This window comes from Pimephales promelas, chromosome 17, assembly GCF_988280905.1.
Source record: "Pimephales promelas chromosome 17, fPimPro1.hap1.1, whole genome shotgun sequence".
NCBI lineage: Eukaryota > Metazoa > Chordata > Actinopteri > Cypriniformes > Leuciscidae > Pimephales > Pimephales promelas.
Window position 1 is genome coordinate 22,751,860 of NC_142785.1, and position 18,639 is coordinate 22,770,498.

At 36.0% G+C, this 18,639-nt stretch overlaps 1 protein-coding gene across 3 annotated transcripts in view; it reads left to right on the top strand.

Moving 5' to 3' along the window:
• Window positions 1-18,639, top strand: part of cacna1g (calcium voltage-gated channel subunit alpha1 G) — a 133,636-nt gene that overhangs the window by 102,664 nt on the left and 12,333 nt on the right. For all 3 annotated transcript variants that reach the window (XM_039664878.2, XM_039664882.2, XM_039664883.2), the window contains 2 exons: window positions 14,440-14,561; window positions 14,693-15,109. In XM_039664878.2, the coding sequence (XP_039520812.2) occupies window positions 14,440-14,561; window positions 14,693-15,109 (539 nt within the window). The remainder of the gene's footprint in view (window positions 1-14,439; window positions 14,562-14,692; window positions 15,110-18,639) is intronic.

Here is an 18,639-nt window from a genome sequence, read left to right on the forward strand (position 1 = left end):
TTAATTCAACAGAATTAATGACAGACACATATGGCTGCGTTCACTTTAAGAACGGATCCCTGTCTCATTTGTACTGTCTGTCTGTCACACGCGTTTAATGCTTATTTAAGACATTAGACTGTCTTTACGAGGTTACTCACCAATACCAGAGTTTTGACATTATGTCGCGTGTTTTTAACTGTTAAAGCGATATAATCCAGGGATAAAACGTTTGTTTCAGGCGAGCTGTTTGAGGCAGATTGGCTTTACTGTATGTGCACGCAGTGAAAGACATCTCTGAGAGTGCGCGAGCACGGGATGGTTTAATATCGCTTGAATGTTTAAACTAAAACTTAAAAAGACGTGAAAATTATAAACGTTAGTTACCATCATAGGTTACGATGCAATGCTGGCCCGATTGTGCAAGTGAATATTTCGTCGTGTCCCGACTCCTAAACACGAGTGTGTATCGACAGCTGCAGCGCTTAGTGCTTGCCTAGTGCAGTGAGACGAGAAGACGCCACACCGCGTCCGCGAGCCCTTTATACGGAAAAAATCGATTCGAGGCCGTTGAGAATCGATTTTGAATCGGCCACATTTTAAAAACCGATTAATCGAAAAATCTATTTTTTTGGCCAGCCCTAATACACACACATATATATATATATATATATATATACATATATATATATATATATAAATCACATAAAACATAAAAGCCTGCCGGAAAAGATGGGTCTTAAGGCAAGATTTAAAAACATGAATACTTTCACTGTTTCGCACATCCTGTGGCAGCAGGTTCCATAAATAAGGAGCTGCAAAACTAAAAGCCCGGGACCCCATAGAAGTAGTGCGGGTTCTAGGGAGAACAAGAGTGAGCGAGGAAGACGATCTTAAAGTCCGAGATCGAATATAGATATTAAGAAGGTCCAATAAATATGAAGGGGCAAGGTTATTGAGTGCTTTAAATGTCCGCTTTGGACAGTATTCATGTAAATTATGTCGGTTATGTCTTAAACAGTTGTGAGTGTATCGGATGTGCATCAGTGCGATTGGATCCGCATGTCATTGGAAATAATCCGACATCTTAAAGTGAAAGTGGCATCAAACATAATGTGGTCTGTGTCCTTAATATTGATCAAGCAACCAAAGAAAAAGAGAAAAGCAATCACAGTTTGTTAATAGCTTTAGTATAATAAGGATTAATTATATTTAATTTACACAAAGAATATTTCTGCTTGAAAGAATAAAGAAGGATGTATGCATGGTTATAAAGAATGCATACTGTATATCATCCATTGAAAAGGCTGTGTTGTACTTTAGGAAAAGTGGTTTTTATTTAATTTTAAGATATTTTTTAAATCACAGTAGTTAAATCCGTATCTGTATTGCATGTTCAGACTTTTAAATCATTTATATTAATAGGTTAATAGATGTTTTCTTCGGGAGTGTATGGGTTTGTACATTTTATTCTATTCTAAATTCTAAATTAACGCATTACAATTTAACTAAACCCATTATATTTTAGTCGACTAAAATCCAATGTGATCTCATGAGAATACGTATGCATTTGTACGTAAAGTGTAGTTCTATCATACGTACATATAATTACGTTTTATATGCGCAGAAACGTATAATACTGACGTATTTACAGAACTAAAATGTAAAATATTTACGTTATTGACAGCACAAAAACGTAATTTATTTACGTTTGAACAAATCCACCGATGTACACATTTGTACATATCACAATTTATGCATATTAAAATCGTAGCATTATGTTTTGACTCTATTGCATTCAACTGTCTTATTCATTACGTTTTCAGTCTCATTTATTGATATAATACTCATAAATATTAACATTTTGCTCGTTTCGCCTGCATGGTGTTAAACAATACACTATAAAACCTTAAAAATACATTCTTTAACTTTACTCGTTTAACCATTTTGTAATATAGTTTATTTGCCGTGAGGCACAGAAAGTGTTTTCTCCAATAAAACAAAACATAAATTCACAAAAGACATCAATTTTATTAGTTTGATGTAATCCAAATCTTTAGAATCCATAGCCTACGTTGTTTACAAGAAAAAAATCCTAATTCAACCTTTTAAACAGTCGTGATCTTCGCCTCCATTCTCAGCAGCAACCGTACACGTCAAATCCGGCGCTGGTGATGAATTCAAATTCAAAAATCACGCCCTTGAGAAGCGATACGTCGTGTTGTACGGCAGAGATATCAAATGGTCATTAGCTCTTCCCTGCCTCATCACAGATTGAGACATGAAGGACTGTGACGGTTGGTTTAGTTCTTTTGAAATAGTGCGAAGCTGCGAACTGAAGCCGGATGAACATTTTCATTGATTATTAATTTAAATTCTGCTCTGTACTTCATACAAAACTATTACAATGTTGCCAGAGAGGACTGCGACTGCAAAGCATCTTCATGTGATCGGCTTTTGGTAGCGGTTTTGACATTTTCGCAATAAATATATTATTGTGATTATACTTTTCTGTTAGTCACGTTTTTCTTCATAATGGGCTCTATGCACGGCGTTATTTCCGGTGAAGCATTAGGGATGCTCGATAACTTCCGCCGATCGTAGAGTCCAATGCAATACCGAGAATTTATATTGAATTTTATACTCCATGGTTATACTAATGAAACGTTAGTCACAAAAACAGATAAAACAAACACCCCTCGTTGTGTTTATGCTTCTTTTTAAAATTATATTAAATAAACATAACTATATATAAAATTACATCTAAACGTATGTACGTTTCGTTTCAAAGACGGGAGGACAGTAAATATTGAAGACTCTGCCATAATCCCGTTTTCTCCGGTTTTCCTCTGCTTTAATCTACACAACCGGAAATGGACGAGCATCCTTACGCCAAATGCGGAACTTATGCGTGCATATAGCCCATTGTAACGTTAGTTTACGTAGTTTTAACGAATTGTTAGGGGTAGGTAGGATTGGTGGCTCAAAATATATTTTAATGCCATATTGTTAATAGAACTGCCATTTCCCAACACATCTGTCCATTATGTTTTATCCTTTTTTATATTCTGTATAAAATACACTGTAAAAAAATGTCTTGTCAAATTAACAGTAACTTACTGGCAACAATTATCCAGTACTTGCTGTATTTCATTCAACAATAAAATTACTTTAACACTAACTACAGTACTGTTAAGCATACTGTAAAATCAAATAACATTATTTTACTGTAATTTCTTACCATATTAAAGTACAGTATTACACTGTTAATTTTTAATAATACTGTATAGTATTATACAGTTATGAAATGTTATTGTATTTATTTGGTGCTACTGTGTAACCTGTAGAATATGTAGAAAATCCGTAGAAATAGAGTATTATTTAACAGTTAAAATAATATTTCTATGGATTTTCTACATATTCTACAGGTTGCACAGTAGCACTATAGGAAATAGAAAAAAGAACAATTGAAGCTTTAACTGCTCAAGGTTTATTGTGTATTTTCAAACACATTACATTTACATATATACATTTAAATACATGAATAAAATTAAATACATGAATAATAATAATGTAATATAATACAATTTAAATCATGCATGAAAATCATGAACAATCATGCGTTTCAATTCATGCAAAAATGATTAGGAACAGGTAAAATAGAAAAGATTAAAGGGGCGCTATCTGATCAATCTATTAGAAAGGGGGGGGGGGCTTAAACTAGATAGTCTATTGGTTTGAGATAGACTGTCTAACTGGTCAGACTGGTCTGTTGCTGATTTTAAAGGGTTTTGGGCTCCTTTATAACTAGATGACCAGATTTGCAGGGCTGGGAGAAATGTATAAACTAGCTTTGACGAGTAAACCACCAATCCAGATGAGTATTACAAAATGACAAGTTGCACTCTAAAAAAATGCTGGGTTGTTTTAACCCAATTTTTGGGTAGAATATGGACAAAACCAAATGTTGGCTTAAAAATGCAATGTAAAAATTTAACCCAACGGCTGGGTTTGTCCATATTTGGCCCAAAGTTGGGTTAAAACAACCCAGCATTTTTTAGAGTGTGTTATCCAGTGTCCTTTAAAAAAATCTAAACACAAAACAATATCATCATGCACATGTGCCATGAAAAACTTGCATTACGGTATTAATAATCATTTATAAGCAGACTTAATGTTCTAACATTTGCAATAGGAAGTTCTCTATCCAAGCTTTTATGCAACTGAACCAGAACAATTCTTAACAACTTGCAGATAGGCAATTATCTGTTCAAAATTCACAGATAGCAAATAATCTGTTTAAAATGTTCTCAGTGGGTCAGTATTTGGCCAAGGTATAGTAGTAGTAGTTGGATAAATAGAATAATTAAATTAGATTAGATTTACAATTCATCGGTCGTCAAGATGGATGGGGTCTTCTTAATATGCACAGCTCACACCTGTGGAAAAGGAGAACAGACGAGACGTTTTTACAGTAAAAGCGTTTTTGTTGTTGTTGTTTTTTTTAGCTAAACAGCAAAAACAGACAAAATGATGTCTAAAGTGTAATTCACTTAATACTATCTTGTTTGTTGGACTGTTTAAAATCAATTCATTTACGGTCACGTGAAAACGTCAATCTTGCTTGTGTGATACTAAGTTACATCGTATGACAAAAGAAGCTTGACAGGGCGTCTTTCCCTTCAAATAAGTAACGTTACATGTCAGTTTACACATAGTTATAAAAACAATTACGATATCAGACAATACTGTAAATGTCACACATAGCTTTGTATTTGGACAAAACTGCACTTTTTGGGCGCTGCGGTAGAGACTGTCACTGAGGTAAACATTAACGTTAACTTAAATAGCAGATTGCCAGGTCAGGATTTACACAAAAATAAGCGTGAAAAAATCAATAAGAGGAATCGAAACTTTAATTTTATAACAATAGGCTAATCCGAATCCTAACCTTGGATATCAGATTTAAGGATACATTTATCGATTTTCAATTCCCAACCCTATAAAGTTATAAAATAATGAACGTGCAGGCGTTTCCACCGACATAACGTGGTAAATAACAAAACTGATAAGACCATTTTGACCTTATAAGAGGCTATATATGATATACATGTTAATAAAATCACATTTAATCAAGTAACTTCATATAGTTCATGCCGCGGCCAGTTCTAACCTTAATCCGTTAATGTAAGTAACTGATATGGTTTGCATAAAATATAAAATTACTAACCAGATATATCATATGTAGGCTATGGCGAAAACATTGCAGACGACAGCGGCGCGATGCACGGCCTGCACGCTCTCACAGAGGGAATAAGGGAACTGAAGAGTTCTTCATAAAATGGCAGCTTGTTGTGGTTATTTTTCGCAGTCATTTCGTACTTATGTATTTAAATTGACAGTAACATGTCCCTAGGTTACATTGAAGAGTGTCAAATTGTACATCTTATAGTAAAATGTCTAGAATAGATTAAATTGAATACAGAAATTGTGGTCAGCTATTCTATATAACTTTAAAGTTATAGCAAGAATCCATAATAATTATTACTTACCAGATGAAGAAGTTCCTGGTCGGCAGAAAAGACAGCGGCACCACTGACACGACAAACTCTTTCAAAATTCAAATGCGCTCTCATGCACACTGAATTAAGGCTGTTAATGGTCACTGGCCCAGTGCTACATTTCTTTTTTTTTAATGTAAGAATAATAACATTAGAGGTCTAGCAATTTTACCCGTGGAACTGTGTGTCGAGTTTTTCGTGGTCAGTTTGCACTGCTGTATTTAGATTAACAGTAACTGATAATTTTTCCAGAATGCATTGAAATTCTACAGTAACATACTGTCAACTGTGTGCACAGTACATAATTGTTGAAAAAACAAAATAATACTGTGAAAACAACTAAATTCTACTGTAACTTACTGTACATAGATTATACAGTAAGAAACTGTTGACAAAAACTGTATAATCCTGTGAAGACAACAGAAATCGTTTACAGTGTAGTTATGTTTAGGTTTGGGATTAGGGTTACGGGATCTTACATAAAATGGTAAAAAGGGATATATACAGATATCTTTATGACATAGAATATACGTAAATACTTAACGTTTTGTAGCTGTAAAAACATAATAATGTTACTTTTAAATGTTGCAAATACGTATATATTATACATTTCAGCATCTATCCAAACGTACAAAAAAAGTATGTTTTCTATCTTTGCAAAAAACTTAAAATACCTACGTATTAACAATGAGACCAGGCTGCTAAAATCATATTGAATTTCGTTGACTAAAACTAGACTAAAACAATTCAGATGACTAAAATATGACAAACTAAATGGCATTTTAGTCAAAAGACTAAAACTAAATCAAAATTTGTTGTCAAAATGAACACTGCTTTAGTTTGAAAATTACTTCAATTATCTTTTTAACTGTTAACTGGTTTCAATCTTATTTATGGAACAGAAAGTTTTTGTTCAGGATAGGTCATTTCTTCTGTTCTGTCGCTCACCTCCACAGGGATCGATCTCGGCGCCCTCCCTTTACTCGTTCTACATGCTACCATTGGGTTCTATATTTTAATAAGAAATGGTGTTGCCTTCCATTCTTATGCTGAAGACACCACAATATACGTATATACACCTATTGAGAGAAATGATCCGTCTGCTTCCATTTCTCTTTTATTATGCTAAGATGAGGTTACATCTTGGCTTGCAAAAAAATTGTGTCTTTAAATGAACACAAAACTGAGGTGATAGTTTTCCCCACTGATAATTTTAAGACCACCAGCATCGCTTTGAGGAGCTTCTCTGCATTCAGATCTATGCGGGATTAGGTGTGCTTTTAGATGGGCCTTCAAAACGTGATAAATATCTTCCGTAACTGCATCTAGTTTATCAACTGCATCTAGTTTTTATTTGAGAAGTTGCACAGATACTTGAACATTGGTAGCTGTATTTGTAAGCGCTCAGACCAGTTTACCTAAAACACCTTCAAAAAGCCATCCTGCATTGAAATGTAAATGAGTGTGGGGGGATGTGGAATCAGGGGCGTAGCAATCATTTCAAAAGTGAGGGGGACAGAATGTCAAGCATTTTACATGGTTCATGTTTACATGAAAGACTAAGACTTGTGTATGTGTTTAGTTACTTCTTAATTTTTCAGTTTTTTTTTTTTAGATTCAGAATATGTTTCAGTGTGAAATACGGTAGAAATATCTTATTCATTTTTGTGTTGATAAGTTTTGAACTTAAATAACAGTCTTGGAAATAATATGTAAGCATGTGCCTGTACAGTAAATCAAGTTTTGTTTGCCAGAAATCAATTCATGTAAATCGAAAGATCTTAGTTTAGCCAAGACTGATCGTGTGATCACTGAGTGAAGAGTTTTGAGAAGTTGTTCAATGTTGTATTATGTTCAGAGTTTTAGCAGTGTTGTGTCGAAGTGAAATATGTAGTTTGGAAGATGTAGTCACTGAATGCATTAATACAACTCTAAAAAGAAAAACAACAACAAAAAAGCAACCTGTAATAGCAGCTGCAAATGGGGCCTTATTTATCACTCAGAAAGAATTAGTGTTAAACACATTTACACAAACTCTAGACACAGAAGGATCATATGTTCCCCACATCACACCAGGATATTTCACTCAAAATTGTGAAATATTTCACTCATTAAGTGTTTGATTTACTCATTCAACTGATGTTCAAAACAACTGTGTAGTTACAGTGCTGCAAAAAAATGCAGACATGTTTCTTTATAAAATAGCAGACACAATACCACTGATATTGAAAAAAAAAAGATCTAAATCAACTTCTAGGTTTGGGTGAAGTGAGAGGGTCACAGAGACAGAACTAAAAACCTAATTTGTCAAATAAACTCTAAAAATAAAAGATATTCAAGACTGTGGTATAAATAATTGGATGATCTGACCATAACTCATACTATCCTTGATTTTCTAACTTAGGACATTTCCTTTGTGTGTGATTACACCGGCCTCCCCCACACTAATTAACATATCAATGCAGCATGGCTGGAAGGTGTCTAGGTGAAGTGGCCTGAGCGCTTACAAATACAGCTACCAATGTTCAAGTATCTGTGCAACTTCTCAAATAAACTACAATAAACTAGAGAAAATGCTGGGATTTACCCTTCCAAATTTATTTTGTAATGTTTTCTTTTGTAAAAATGTATTTAAAAAATAAATAAATACAAGAATTAGACTATCTACTGTTAACTGCAGTTTGTTACATTATCCATGTTTACAATACTGCACAAAATTATTCCTAATTTTCCCCTTTTGTATAGATTAAATTGGTGATTAAACTGAGACTAACACAAACACTTGTGGAGGTGTTTAGTTAAATATAATTGTTTTTTTTTTGTTTTGTTTTTAATTCAGATTATATTTCAAAATGGTATTACTGTACTGTACTGCAGTTAACAGTAGATAGTCTAATTCTTGTATTTATTTATTTTTTAAATACATTTTTACAAAAGAAAACATTACAAAATAAATTTGGAAGGGTAAATCCCAACGTTTTCTCTAGTTTATTGTAGTTTATTTGAGAAGTTGCACAGATACTTGAACATTGGTAGCTGTATTTGTAAGCACTCAGGCCACTTAACCTAGACACCTTCAAGCCATCCTGCATTGATATGTTAATTAGTGTGGGTGTAATCACACACAAAGGAAATGTCCTAAGTTAGAAAATCAAGGATAGTATGAGTTATGGTCAGATCATCCAATTATTTATACCACAGTCTTGAATATCTTTTATTTTTGGAGTTTATTTGACAAATTAGGTTTTTAGTTCTGTCTTTGTGACCCTCTCACTTCACCCAAACCTAGAAGTTGATTTAGATCTTTTTTTTTTTCAATATCAGTGGTATTGTGTCTGCTATTTTATAAAGAAACATGTCTGCATTTTTTTGCAGCACTGTAACTACACAGTTGTTTTGAACATCAGTTGAATGAGTAAATCAAACACTTAATGAGTGAAATATTTCACAATTTTGAGTGAAATATCCTGGTGTGATGTGGGGAACATATGATCCTTCTGTGTCTAGAGTTTGTGTAAATGTGTTTAACGCTAATTCTTTCTGAGTGATAAATAAGGCCCCATTTGCAGCTGCTATTACAGGTTGCTTTTTTGTTGCAGTTTTGTGTTCATTTAAAGACACAATTTTTTTGCAAGCAAAGATGTAACCTCATCTTAGCATAATAAAAGAGAAATGGAAGCAGACGGATCATTTCTCTCAATAGGTGTATATATTTTGGTGTCTTCAGCATAAGAATGGAAGGAAACACCATGTCTTATTAAAATATAGAACCCAATGGTAGCATGTAGAACGAGTAAAGGGAGGGCGCCGAGATCGATCCCTGTGGAGGTGAGCGACAGAACAGAAGAAATGACCTATCTTGAACAAAAACTTTCTGTTCCATAAATAAGATTGAAACCAGTTAACTGTTAAAAAGATAATTGAAGTAATTTTCAAACTAAAGTAATATACACTGTAAAAAAAAAAATCATGATTTGTTATCATAACGTTGTTTCTTCTGTCAAATCAACTTAGATAATGTATGTGGTTCAGATAACATAATATTTTGAGTTTCTGATTATAAAATCAATCTCCTTCATTGTATTAAGTCAATTTTTCAATTTCAATGAACGTAAAGTTTCAAGGCAACCAGGTAACTTCATTTTTTAAGTTAAACCAACAATAATTGTTTTACAGTGCACACATATCAGTCAAAACTGCTTGTAAAATGTAAAATATAGTCAAATACAACTATTTGTATATTTGTCAAATACAACTTATCAGTAGGCAATAAGCTTAAATGGGATATGTGGACCAATCATATACTGTAAGTATAAAGCCACAACAGAGAATTAATTTTTTAAAGCAATAACTTTCCTGTATTGTCCACAACATAAAGCTTCTGATGTTTTATAGGAATTTCATCGAAAGTGTTATGATATTCTGTATTATTTGTTAGTATGGAATTGCTACTGAGGTACAGACAAAATTATTAAGAAAAGTAACAATGGCAAGTAAATTGTTAGGGACTGCTATAACCAAGCATAGACAGTATCTATGAAGAGAGAGCGTTAAATAAGAAAAAAATAATATTATGAATGATAAGAGGCGTCTTCTCGCCTCTGCTTTCGAACTGTTGCCGCTGGGCACTTCATAATAACTGCATGCTATTAATCATTAGTTAATCATTAGTAAATAGTTTATCTGTAATTTATAAAGCATTAATAGACATTAATAAGAAGTTTATAAATACAGCTATAAATGCTCTATTCTTGTGTAAATGCTTTATTCTTTATTTAGAAGCATAATATTGTGTTTAATCATTGTATTTTCATAGTTTATTAATGATCAATTTATAATTTCCTAATGAAGAATAACATTATTTACAAACCAGTTATTTAGGAGTTGTCAGTGATTCATGAGATCACTTAAGTGTATTTAAATGTAGTAAATGCAAGAAGTTAAGCATTTAGTAGTGGTCAGTTAACTTTTTTTGGCAGCTCATCTAAAGTGAGGAATAGTTATATCTTGTAAAGCATTCATAAATTAGATTTAAAGGCTCAGTTCTCTTCTAAACAGAAAAAGGAAACAAACACAACACTTTGAACATAAAAGAACATACAAATATTTAACTGAGCCTTTGAAATCTCTTTTATAAATGCGTTACAAGGCATAACAGGTCCTCACTTTAGATGAGCTCACAAAATAGTAAACTGACCACTACTAAATGGTTGATAACTACCTGAATTAACCTTGGATTACAGTAGAAATACATGTTAAAAATGTATTTACACACTAAGTAACTATTACTATATGTCTGAATAATAAGATACATGAATGCACATTGAAATAGTTTATTAATCATTTACTCACTTTCTAAGTGATCTTATAAACCACTGACAACTCCTAAATAACTTTATATTGGTTTATTATTATGGTTTATAATGCTATACTTCATTTAGAAATCATAAATTGTTCATTAATAAAGCATGGAATTAAAATGATTAAAACACATTATAGATATGCTTTTAAACCAATAATCAGCAATTTATAAAGACAGCTATAAAGCTATAAATTCTTTAATATTGTTTTAAAAGCATATCTATAATGTGTTTTAATAATTGTATTTTCATTAGTTAAGCATTTACTATTGCTTAACTAATGATTACTAGCGTGGGGTTATTAAATTTACTGAAAGTACCTTAACTAAGCAGCTCTACAGTCTCAGAGGCTTTGGGACAGCCAGCCATTCAGACAATAGAGAAGTGTGAACGACGTGTGTTAATGGGCCACTGCAGTTCCTGCTCCAGCCTACAGGAGCGCTGCTGAGTATGGGCTTAAACACACACACATGTGTTAGTCCCCACTTGGTCAAAAGTTAAAAAAATTCACCAGAGCGTTTTTTAGTTGATTTTAACATGTTTTAAGGCATAGCTAACAGGGGACTTGAAAAATGTCCCCACTTCCCTCGGCGGTCCCCTGTTAGTGAGTGTGTAACGACACCAAAGTCCCCTCTTAGATAGGTAGACAAGTACACACACACACACACACACACACACACACACATACTCCTATGCATTTCTCAGGATCTTCCTCTCTGTATTTTATTTACAATGACTTGTAAATTATTTAGACGCCACAGGGAGCCGCAACACTACTGCTGGGTGTCCAAAAACATTTTTTTGTGTGTTAAAAAATAATAAAATATGCTCTATAAAAAATACAATATTAAATTAACTTGAAATAAATCTAAAGTTAAGATGCCAAACTAACTTTCATTGACTGTGCCACATTAAAATGTATATTAAGTTAAATTAAATGGTATAAGATTTTCACTGGGTTTTCAATGGAAGTGTCTCAACAAAGTGTAAACACATTAATATGATACTTTACAAATGATATTATATAAATTAAATACACCACATAATTCAATACAATGGTACATAGACTACATACTCCATCTCTCTATTCATTAAGAGGAACTGAAACACTTTATGACATTATTTTAGGGCGCTGATGTTGTAACTCTATAATCCTCTAAAGTAGCATAATTGTGTTTTAAATTGCTCAATTTATTACTGTTTATTTGTTTTAAATGGCTGTGAGATCCCTTTCACATATTTTCTAAGGTTTTCCAGCAATGTCTGTAAGGGCAAACCATAAATATGGTACCTGCAGCAGATTTTCTCTCGAATACGTGGCAGCACATTTGGCACTGGTTTACTGAATACAGCCTGCCGTGATTCATTGCATCTCAGCACAATACCAGAGTTGATGTCATTTCCATTTCCAATCAGCCTGCTCAAGATAAACACAGAGACTTCATAATTCATATCCAGCTTTACAATGCTGTCCAAGTTCAATATATGGTGTCTGTTGGCTGAACTGAGAATGACTGTCTGCAAGACAAACTTTTTTCTGTCTCTTCCAAACATTTTGGGATAAATTGATGGCCGGTCGATTAGTAGTCCACCAACCAAATTGTTTAGTGAGATTGAGTAGTTTATCTAGATTTAAATGGTTGTCTATATACAGTATACTGTATATATATATATATATATATATACACTCACCGGCCACTTTATTAGGTACCCCATGTTAGTAACGGGTTGGACCCCCTTTTGCCTTCAGAACTGCCTCAATTCTTCGTGGCATAGATTCAACAAGGTGCTGGAAGCATTCCTCAGGGAGTTTGGTCCATATTGACATGATGGCATCACACAGTTGCCACAGATTTGTCGGCTGCACATCCATGATGCGAATCTCCCGTTCCACCACATCCCAAAGATGCTCTATTGGATTGAGATCTGGTGACTGTGGAGGCCATTTGAGTACAGCGAACTCATTGTCATGTTCAAGAAACCAGTCTGAGATGATTCCAGCTTTATGACATGGCGCATTATCCTGCTGAAAGTAGCCATCAGAAGTTGGGTACATTGTGGTCATAAAGGGATGGACATGGTCAGCAACAATACTCAGGTAGGCTGTGGCGTTGCAACGATGCTCAATTGGTACCAAGGGGCCCAAAGAGTGCCAAGAAAATATTCCCCACACCATGACACCACCACCACCAGCCTGAACCGTTGATACAAGGCAGGATGGATCCATGCTTTCATGTTGTAGACGCCAAATTCTGACCCTACCATCCGAATGTCGCAGCAGAAATCGAGACTCATCAGACCAGGCAACGTTTTTCCAATCTTCTATTGTCCAATTTCGATGAGCTTGTGCAAATTGTAGCCTCAGTTTCCTGTTCTTAGCTGAAAGGAGTGGCACCCGGTGTGGTCTTCTGCTGCTGTAGCCCATCTGCCTCAAAGTTCGACGTACTGTGCGTTCAGAGATGCTCTTCTGCCCACCTTGGTTTTAACGGGTGGTTATTTGAGTCACTGTTGCCCTTCTATCAGCTCGAACCAGTCTGGCCATTCTCCTCTGACCTCTGGCATCAACAAGGCATTTCCGCCCACAGAACTGCCGCTCACTGGATGTTTTTTCTTTTTCGGACCATTCTCTGTAAACCCTAGAGATGGTTGTGCGTGAAAATCCCAGTAGATTAGCAGTTTCTGAAATACTCAGACCAGCCCTTCTGGCACCAACAATCATGCCACGTTCAAAGTCACTCAAATCACCTTTCTTCCCCATACTGATGCTCGGTTTGAACTGCAGGAGATTGTCTTGACCATGTCTACATGCCTAAATGCACTGAGTTGCCGCCATGTGATTGGCTGCTTAGAAATTAAGTGTTAACGAGCAGTTGGACAGGTGTACCTAATAAAGTGGCCGGTGAGTGTATATATATATATATATATATATATATATATATATATATATATATATATATATACTGTATGCATGTTCTTAAACGTTAAGTACACTGCATAGGAAGGAAGTACATTTAAATGCCATTTCACCAGTGGATAAAAGGTAATGCATTGAGTCTTTGAATATACATTTTGCATATTTTTCACTACATCAAGTGACACCTTGTATAGCATAAACCTCAAAAAACGGATCTGGGCTGCCAACTGTTTCTATGATTTGCTCATGCTTTTGGGAAATGCAGCCCTGGTCTAGTTGGGTCATAAGCGTTGAAGGATGTTGTTCCATCATTCAAAGATAAAAAAAAGAGCTGCCTGAGCCCCTCAGAATAAAGGTTCCTGACACGTATGAGTCTGGGATAGGATTTAAAGCCATTTTCAATCTATTCAATTTAAACCATTTTGTTGTACCAAATTCACCACAAGAGAAGATGCTTCAGGAAATCTATATGGTCATATGATGAAAAAGGAACCAGGTTTTAATGGGGTGCACTTACTTTTACACAGCATTGTACATATGATGTAAGGTGTGTTTGTTAATTATGAACATATGAAGATTTGCACATTTCCATGTATGTAGCTCTGACATTTTGCTTCTGTCCCAGTATGTGATGAGCTGCACCCCTGTGAAGGCCTTGGCCGTTATGCAACATTTAAGAATTTTGGCATGGCTTTCCTCCTGCTGTTCCGTGTATCCACCGGGGACAACTGGAATGGCATTATGAAGGTGGGACACAGTTACTTCATTGTGCTGAATTTTAATAATGCAATTTCAATTTCGTTTTAAATGCTTTGCATGTGTTCTGAATATAGTTGTTAGCAAACCTCTCATTTTTGCACTCTGTGTCTACGTCGCAGGACACGCTCAGAGACTGCTCCCAAGAAACCACCTGCTACAACACAGTGGTGTCCCCCATTTATTTTGTGTCCTTCGTCCTGACGGCGCAGTTTGTGCTGGTCAATGTGGTTATCGCTGTGCTCATGAAACACTTGGAGGAAAGCAACAAAGAGGCCAAGGAGGAGGCTGAGCTGGAAGCTGAGATGGAGCTGGAGGCTGCTGGTGGAGATGGAGGAATATCCAGAGGGCACTTGCCACCTTTCGGACCTGGTGACATGGGTGGGCCAGGGGGGTCACCTTGGAACTCAAGAGTCTCTGGAGACCTGTCTGGGCCGCTTTACCCCACAGACAGCCCACCTGCAGACATACGGCGAGACTCTGAAGATCACACAAAGACAGATCCTGATCCTCCACATAATTTGGAGCCACCTTTAGAGGTGAGTGGGAATGCTAGGTGTAGAGTTAGTGGTGTGTACCTTCTATGGCGTCATTTCCAGGTTCAACACGTGAATCAGACTAAATATCAGCTGGTTTCTAGCAGCTTATAACCACATTAGACCAGCTAGAAGCCAGCTTAAGCTTGTTTTTTTTTTTTGTCCTGCTAGCTTTTGTTTTATTGAAACTTTTGACTATCAAAGAGTGATGCAGGGATGTATTTTTGTAAGCAAAAACCTGAAAACAAGTTAGCATTTTAGCTTTTCTGATTTCATCGTCCTAAAGTCAATGGCTTTTTTTTATGGGTTTTTGGTTAAATGTCCGAATAAGGTCTGTGGTTGACACAATCTCAAGATATTTTTATGTTTTATTATACAACCTAAAATACACCAGTAAAACCCCCTTGTGATTTTTGGTCTTAAAATGGGTGGGACAAATTGTCTCTCACGTGAGATCGCAGCAATAGCAAACAACAATTCCCGATGGAAGCAATCGAGTCTTGTCCTACATTTATTTCTTGTTCAATAAGCCAGGTTTGTTTCACTTGGATATACTGTACATCACAATGGAGTAGAAAAGTCTAATGCAACTTCCATTTCATGTAATTTCATTTTAATTCCACTACACCGTAGTGTAGTTTGTTTATAGTCTATACACTTTTTACTTCGAGGCACTTTTTCGTTCATCGTCTGCAGATTCTATAACACTCGTTCATGACGCAGAAGCCCGCAATGTGGTTTCTTCTGCCCTGACGAGTGCCTGTTTCTGAGGAAGTAGATTATGCTCGGGAACGAGCAACACGAGTCACACTAGCCGGCTCATGTTTCTGCTTATGTAGAGCTTGTGGAGGTTGTGATGCATACTGTGTAGTCCAGTCTTAAAATAAATAATTAAATAAATAAATATTGGCTGTATACAATAAAATTGGCCCCAGCATGGAAGATTGGCCCCAGCAAAAAAAGCTGGCCACAAAATAAGCAGGATGATCCTTGTCAAAGCAAAAAGAGCTAGACGAGAGATTCCTGTAGCACTATTCACAACCTCAGCGCCGGGATAACTGTGTTTTTCCCCAAATCTTCATAAAGAGATAGAAATTCTCCTGGGAAAAACCCCAGTCTTTTTCATATCTCATCACATTCATTAAATGATTATTTGAATGTGGTGGGTGTGAGAGAGGCGGGTTATGGCAAGAAGCTGTAAATGGAGGAAGCTTTAGTTAGCTGTCTTTCTCCTGATGTGGCATCTTCGCTTAAAGTCCCGGAGCTGCGCAACAATCGTGCAGGGACACCTCTGTACTGGCTGGCTTGGCTTATATGGCGGTTGGTCAGGCTGGTACGTTCCTGTACTCTAAGACGATTTTGCAGGCGTACGATGGCATTAAACGTACCATAGCTTATTGTAGCAGTTATGATGGCTTTGGAGAGACGTCAATGGCTAAATTTGTCTGGTATAAAAAAGGGAAAGACAAATATTTTCTGCTAAACGCTTTGCTATCAACTTCTGACTTGTTCTCTGACACTGTTACTTCAATCGTTGACAGGTTTCTAAATAAATAAATAAAATAATATATATATATATATATATATATATATATGTGTGTGTGTTGTCCTGCCGTTTTGAACATTTCGGGCTACATCGATTTCCAGTGAACGCACACCGTGGCGTTCACCCCAAGAGCTTGCAACGGGGCACCAACTGTGGTCACAAAGATGATCAGAGTTACGCGCAGATGCCTTCGTTCTCTGGTAATTTGAAAGAAACCTTGGTTCCTATTCCAAGGGCCAGTGCTGGGAGCGTCATGTTGCCAGAAAACCATTTCGACAGTCGCCTCCCTCACTGGTTGGGGCGCGGTCATGGACGACCACTTTGCCAGGGGTCTGTGGCAGGACCATCATCATTCTTGGCACATAAACTGTCTAGAGATGATGGCTGTGTTCAGGGCTTCGAAGAGCTTCCTCCCAGACATCAAAGGTTACCATGTCTTAGTACGATCAGACAATACGTCACTTTTAGCACATCTGAACCGACAAGGGGGACTCAGATCGCGCCCTCTGTGCAGACTGGCGCATCAGATTATTCTTTATTCCCAGGGGAAAATACTGTCTATCAGAGCGATGTATATTACGGGGGTTCAGAAATCAGGGAGCAGACATCCTGTCGAGGCATGGGCTGAGTCCCGGGGAATGGAGACTTCATCCAAATGTGGTGAAGTTGATGTGGATCTATTTGCGTCTCGAGAGACGTCCCACTGTCTACTTTGGTTCTCCCTCTCACATCCAGCCCCACTGGGGTTGAACTAACCCTTTAAAGCATTTATATTAGTCAATTTATATTAGGAAATCTGTGCAAATGTGTATTATTTGTCTAAATTATTTTTATTATAATTTTTTTAGCAGGGACAACTGTTCTAAACGGATGAGATTTTAGTTTTGCACTACCGTTGTAATTCCTGTGAATTTCTCTCTATGTGAAAAGTCCCTGTTTGGACCATTTTGGAAATTTGCAGGGTTTACTGGCTTTATATGGTCATAAGATGAACCGAGGAAGATAGTAAACAATTGTGTTACTCTGGTCTCATGTAAACATGCATAATGTTTAAGCCTTGTGGTAATACTTACAACACTGCATGCTTTAACATTTACTCCAGTCCAAAGCAATGCCATTTACTTCCATTTAAGTGAATAATTGTAAACACGGTTTTTGCTCGTACATACTAAAATGTATTTTCTATGGTAATTAACAGCATACAGTTTAAAGGAATGTTTTATCCAAAAATTATTTAATCATGCAGTGTACTCACCCTCATGTTGTGTCCAAACTTGTATGTCGTCTTGTTTCCTCTGAGAAAAAAACAAACAAAACAAAACCAAAACCGGAACAATCTGAGGGTGAGCATCAGACAATGTATAAAATATTCTTATTTTTTTTCCATGCTTTAATGAAATCAACATTAATGTGTTAATGTTAATGTGTCCAACAAATTTATTAGTTCAAAAATGAGTGTCATAATGCAGATGTAGTATTTGCCAGGGATTTTCAGAGCATTATAACACGCATTTGTTATAAACGATCTTTAGGTTTAACCGAAAGACACGTTTTAGAACACGACTGTTATTTTTAAAGTGGGGAAGTCCATCCGTTTCTGTTATTGTCGTACAAGCCTGTTCTTTGCTCCTTATTAACTCGGTGGTCGGAGGTCAGACTGGTGCCATGGGAAAGTCGATATACAGGCCTCTTCTTTTTTAATGCAGGCAGGCTATTTTCAGAATACCAGCCATTTTAATGTTAACAATCATTAAAACTATCCCTCTAGCCCTTTTTAGTGTGGCTGTGTCAAAATGTTTTGCTCATCACCAGGGCGAATGTTCATAGAGCTCTAGTTCCACCTTGTGGATGTCAGTGATAATCAAGTATTTTACAGCAATGCATCTTTGTAAGTTTAGAGCTCTACTACTCTGTTCAGCACATAAATGAATCGTGCTACTGGTTTATTTCTAATTTAATCAGTTCACCCAAAAATGTAAATTCTACT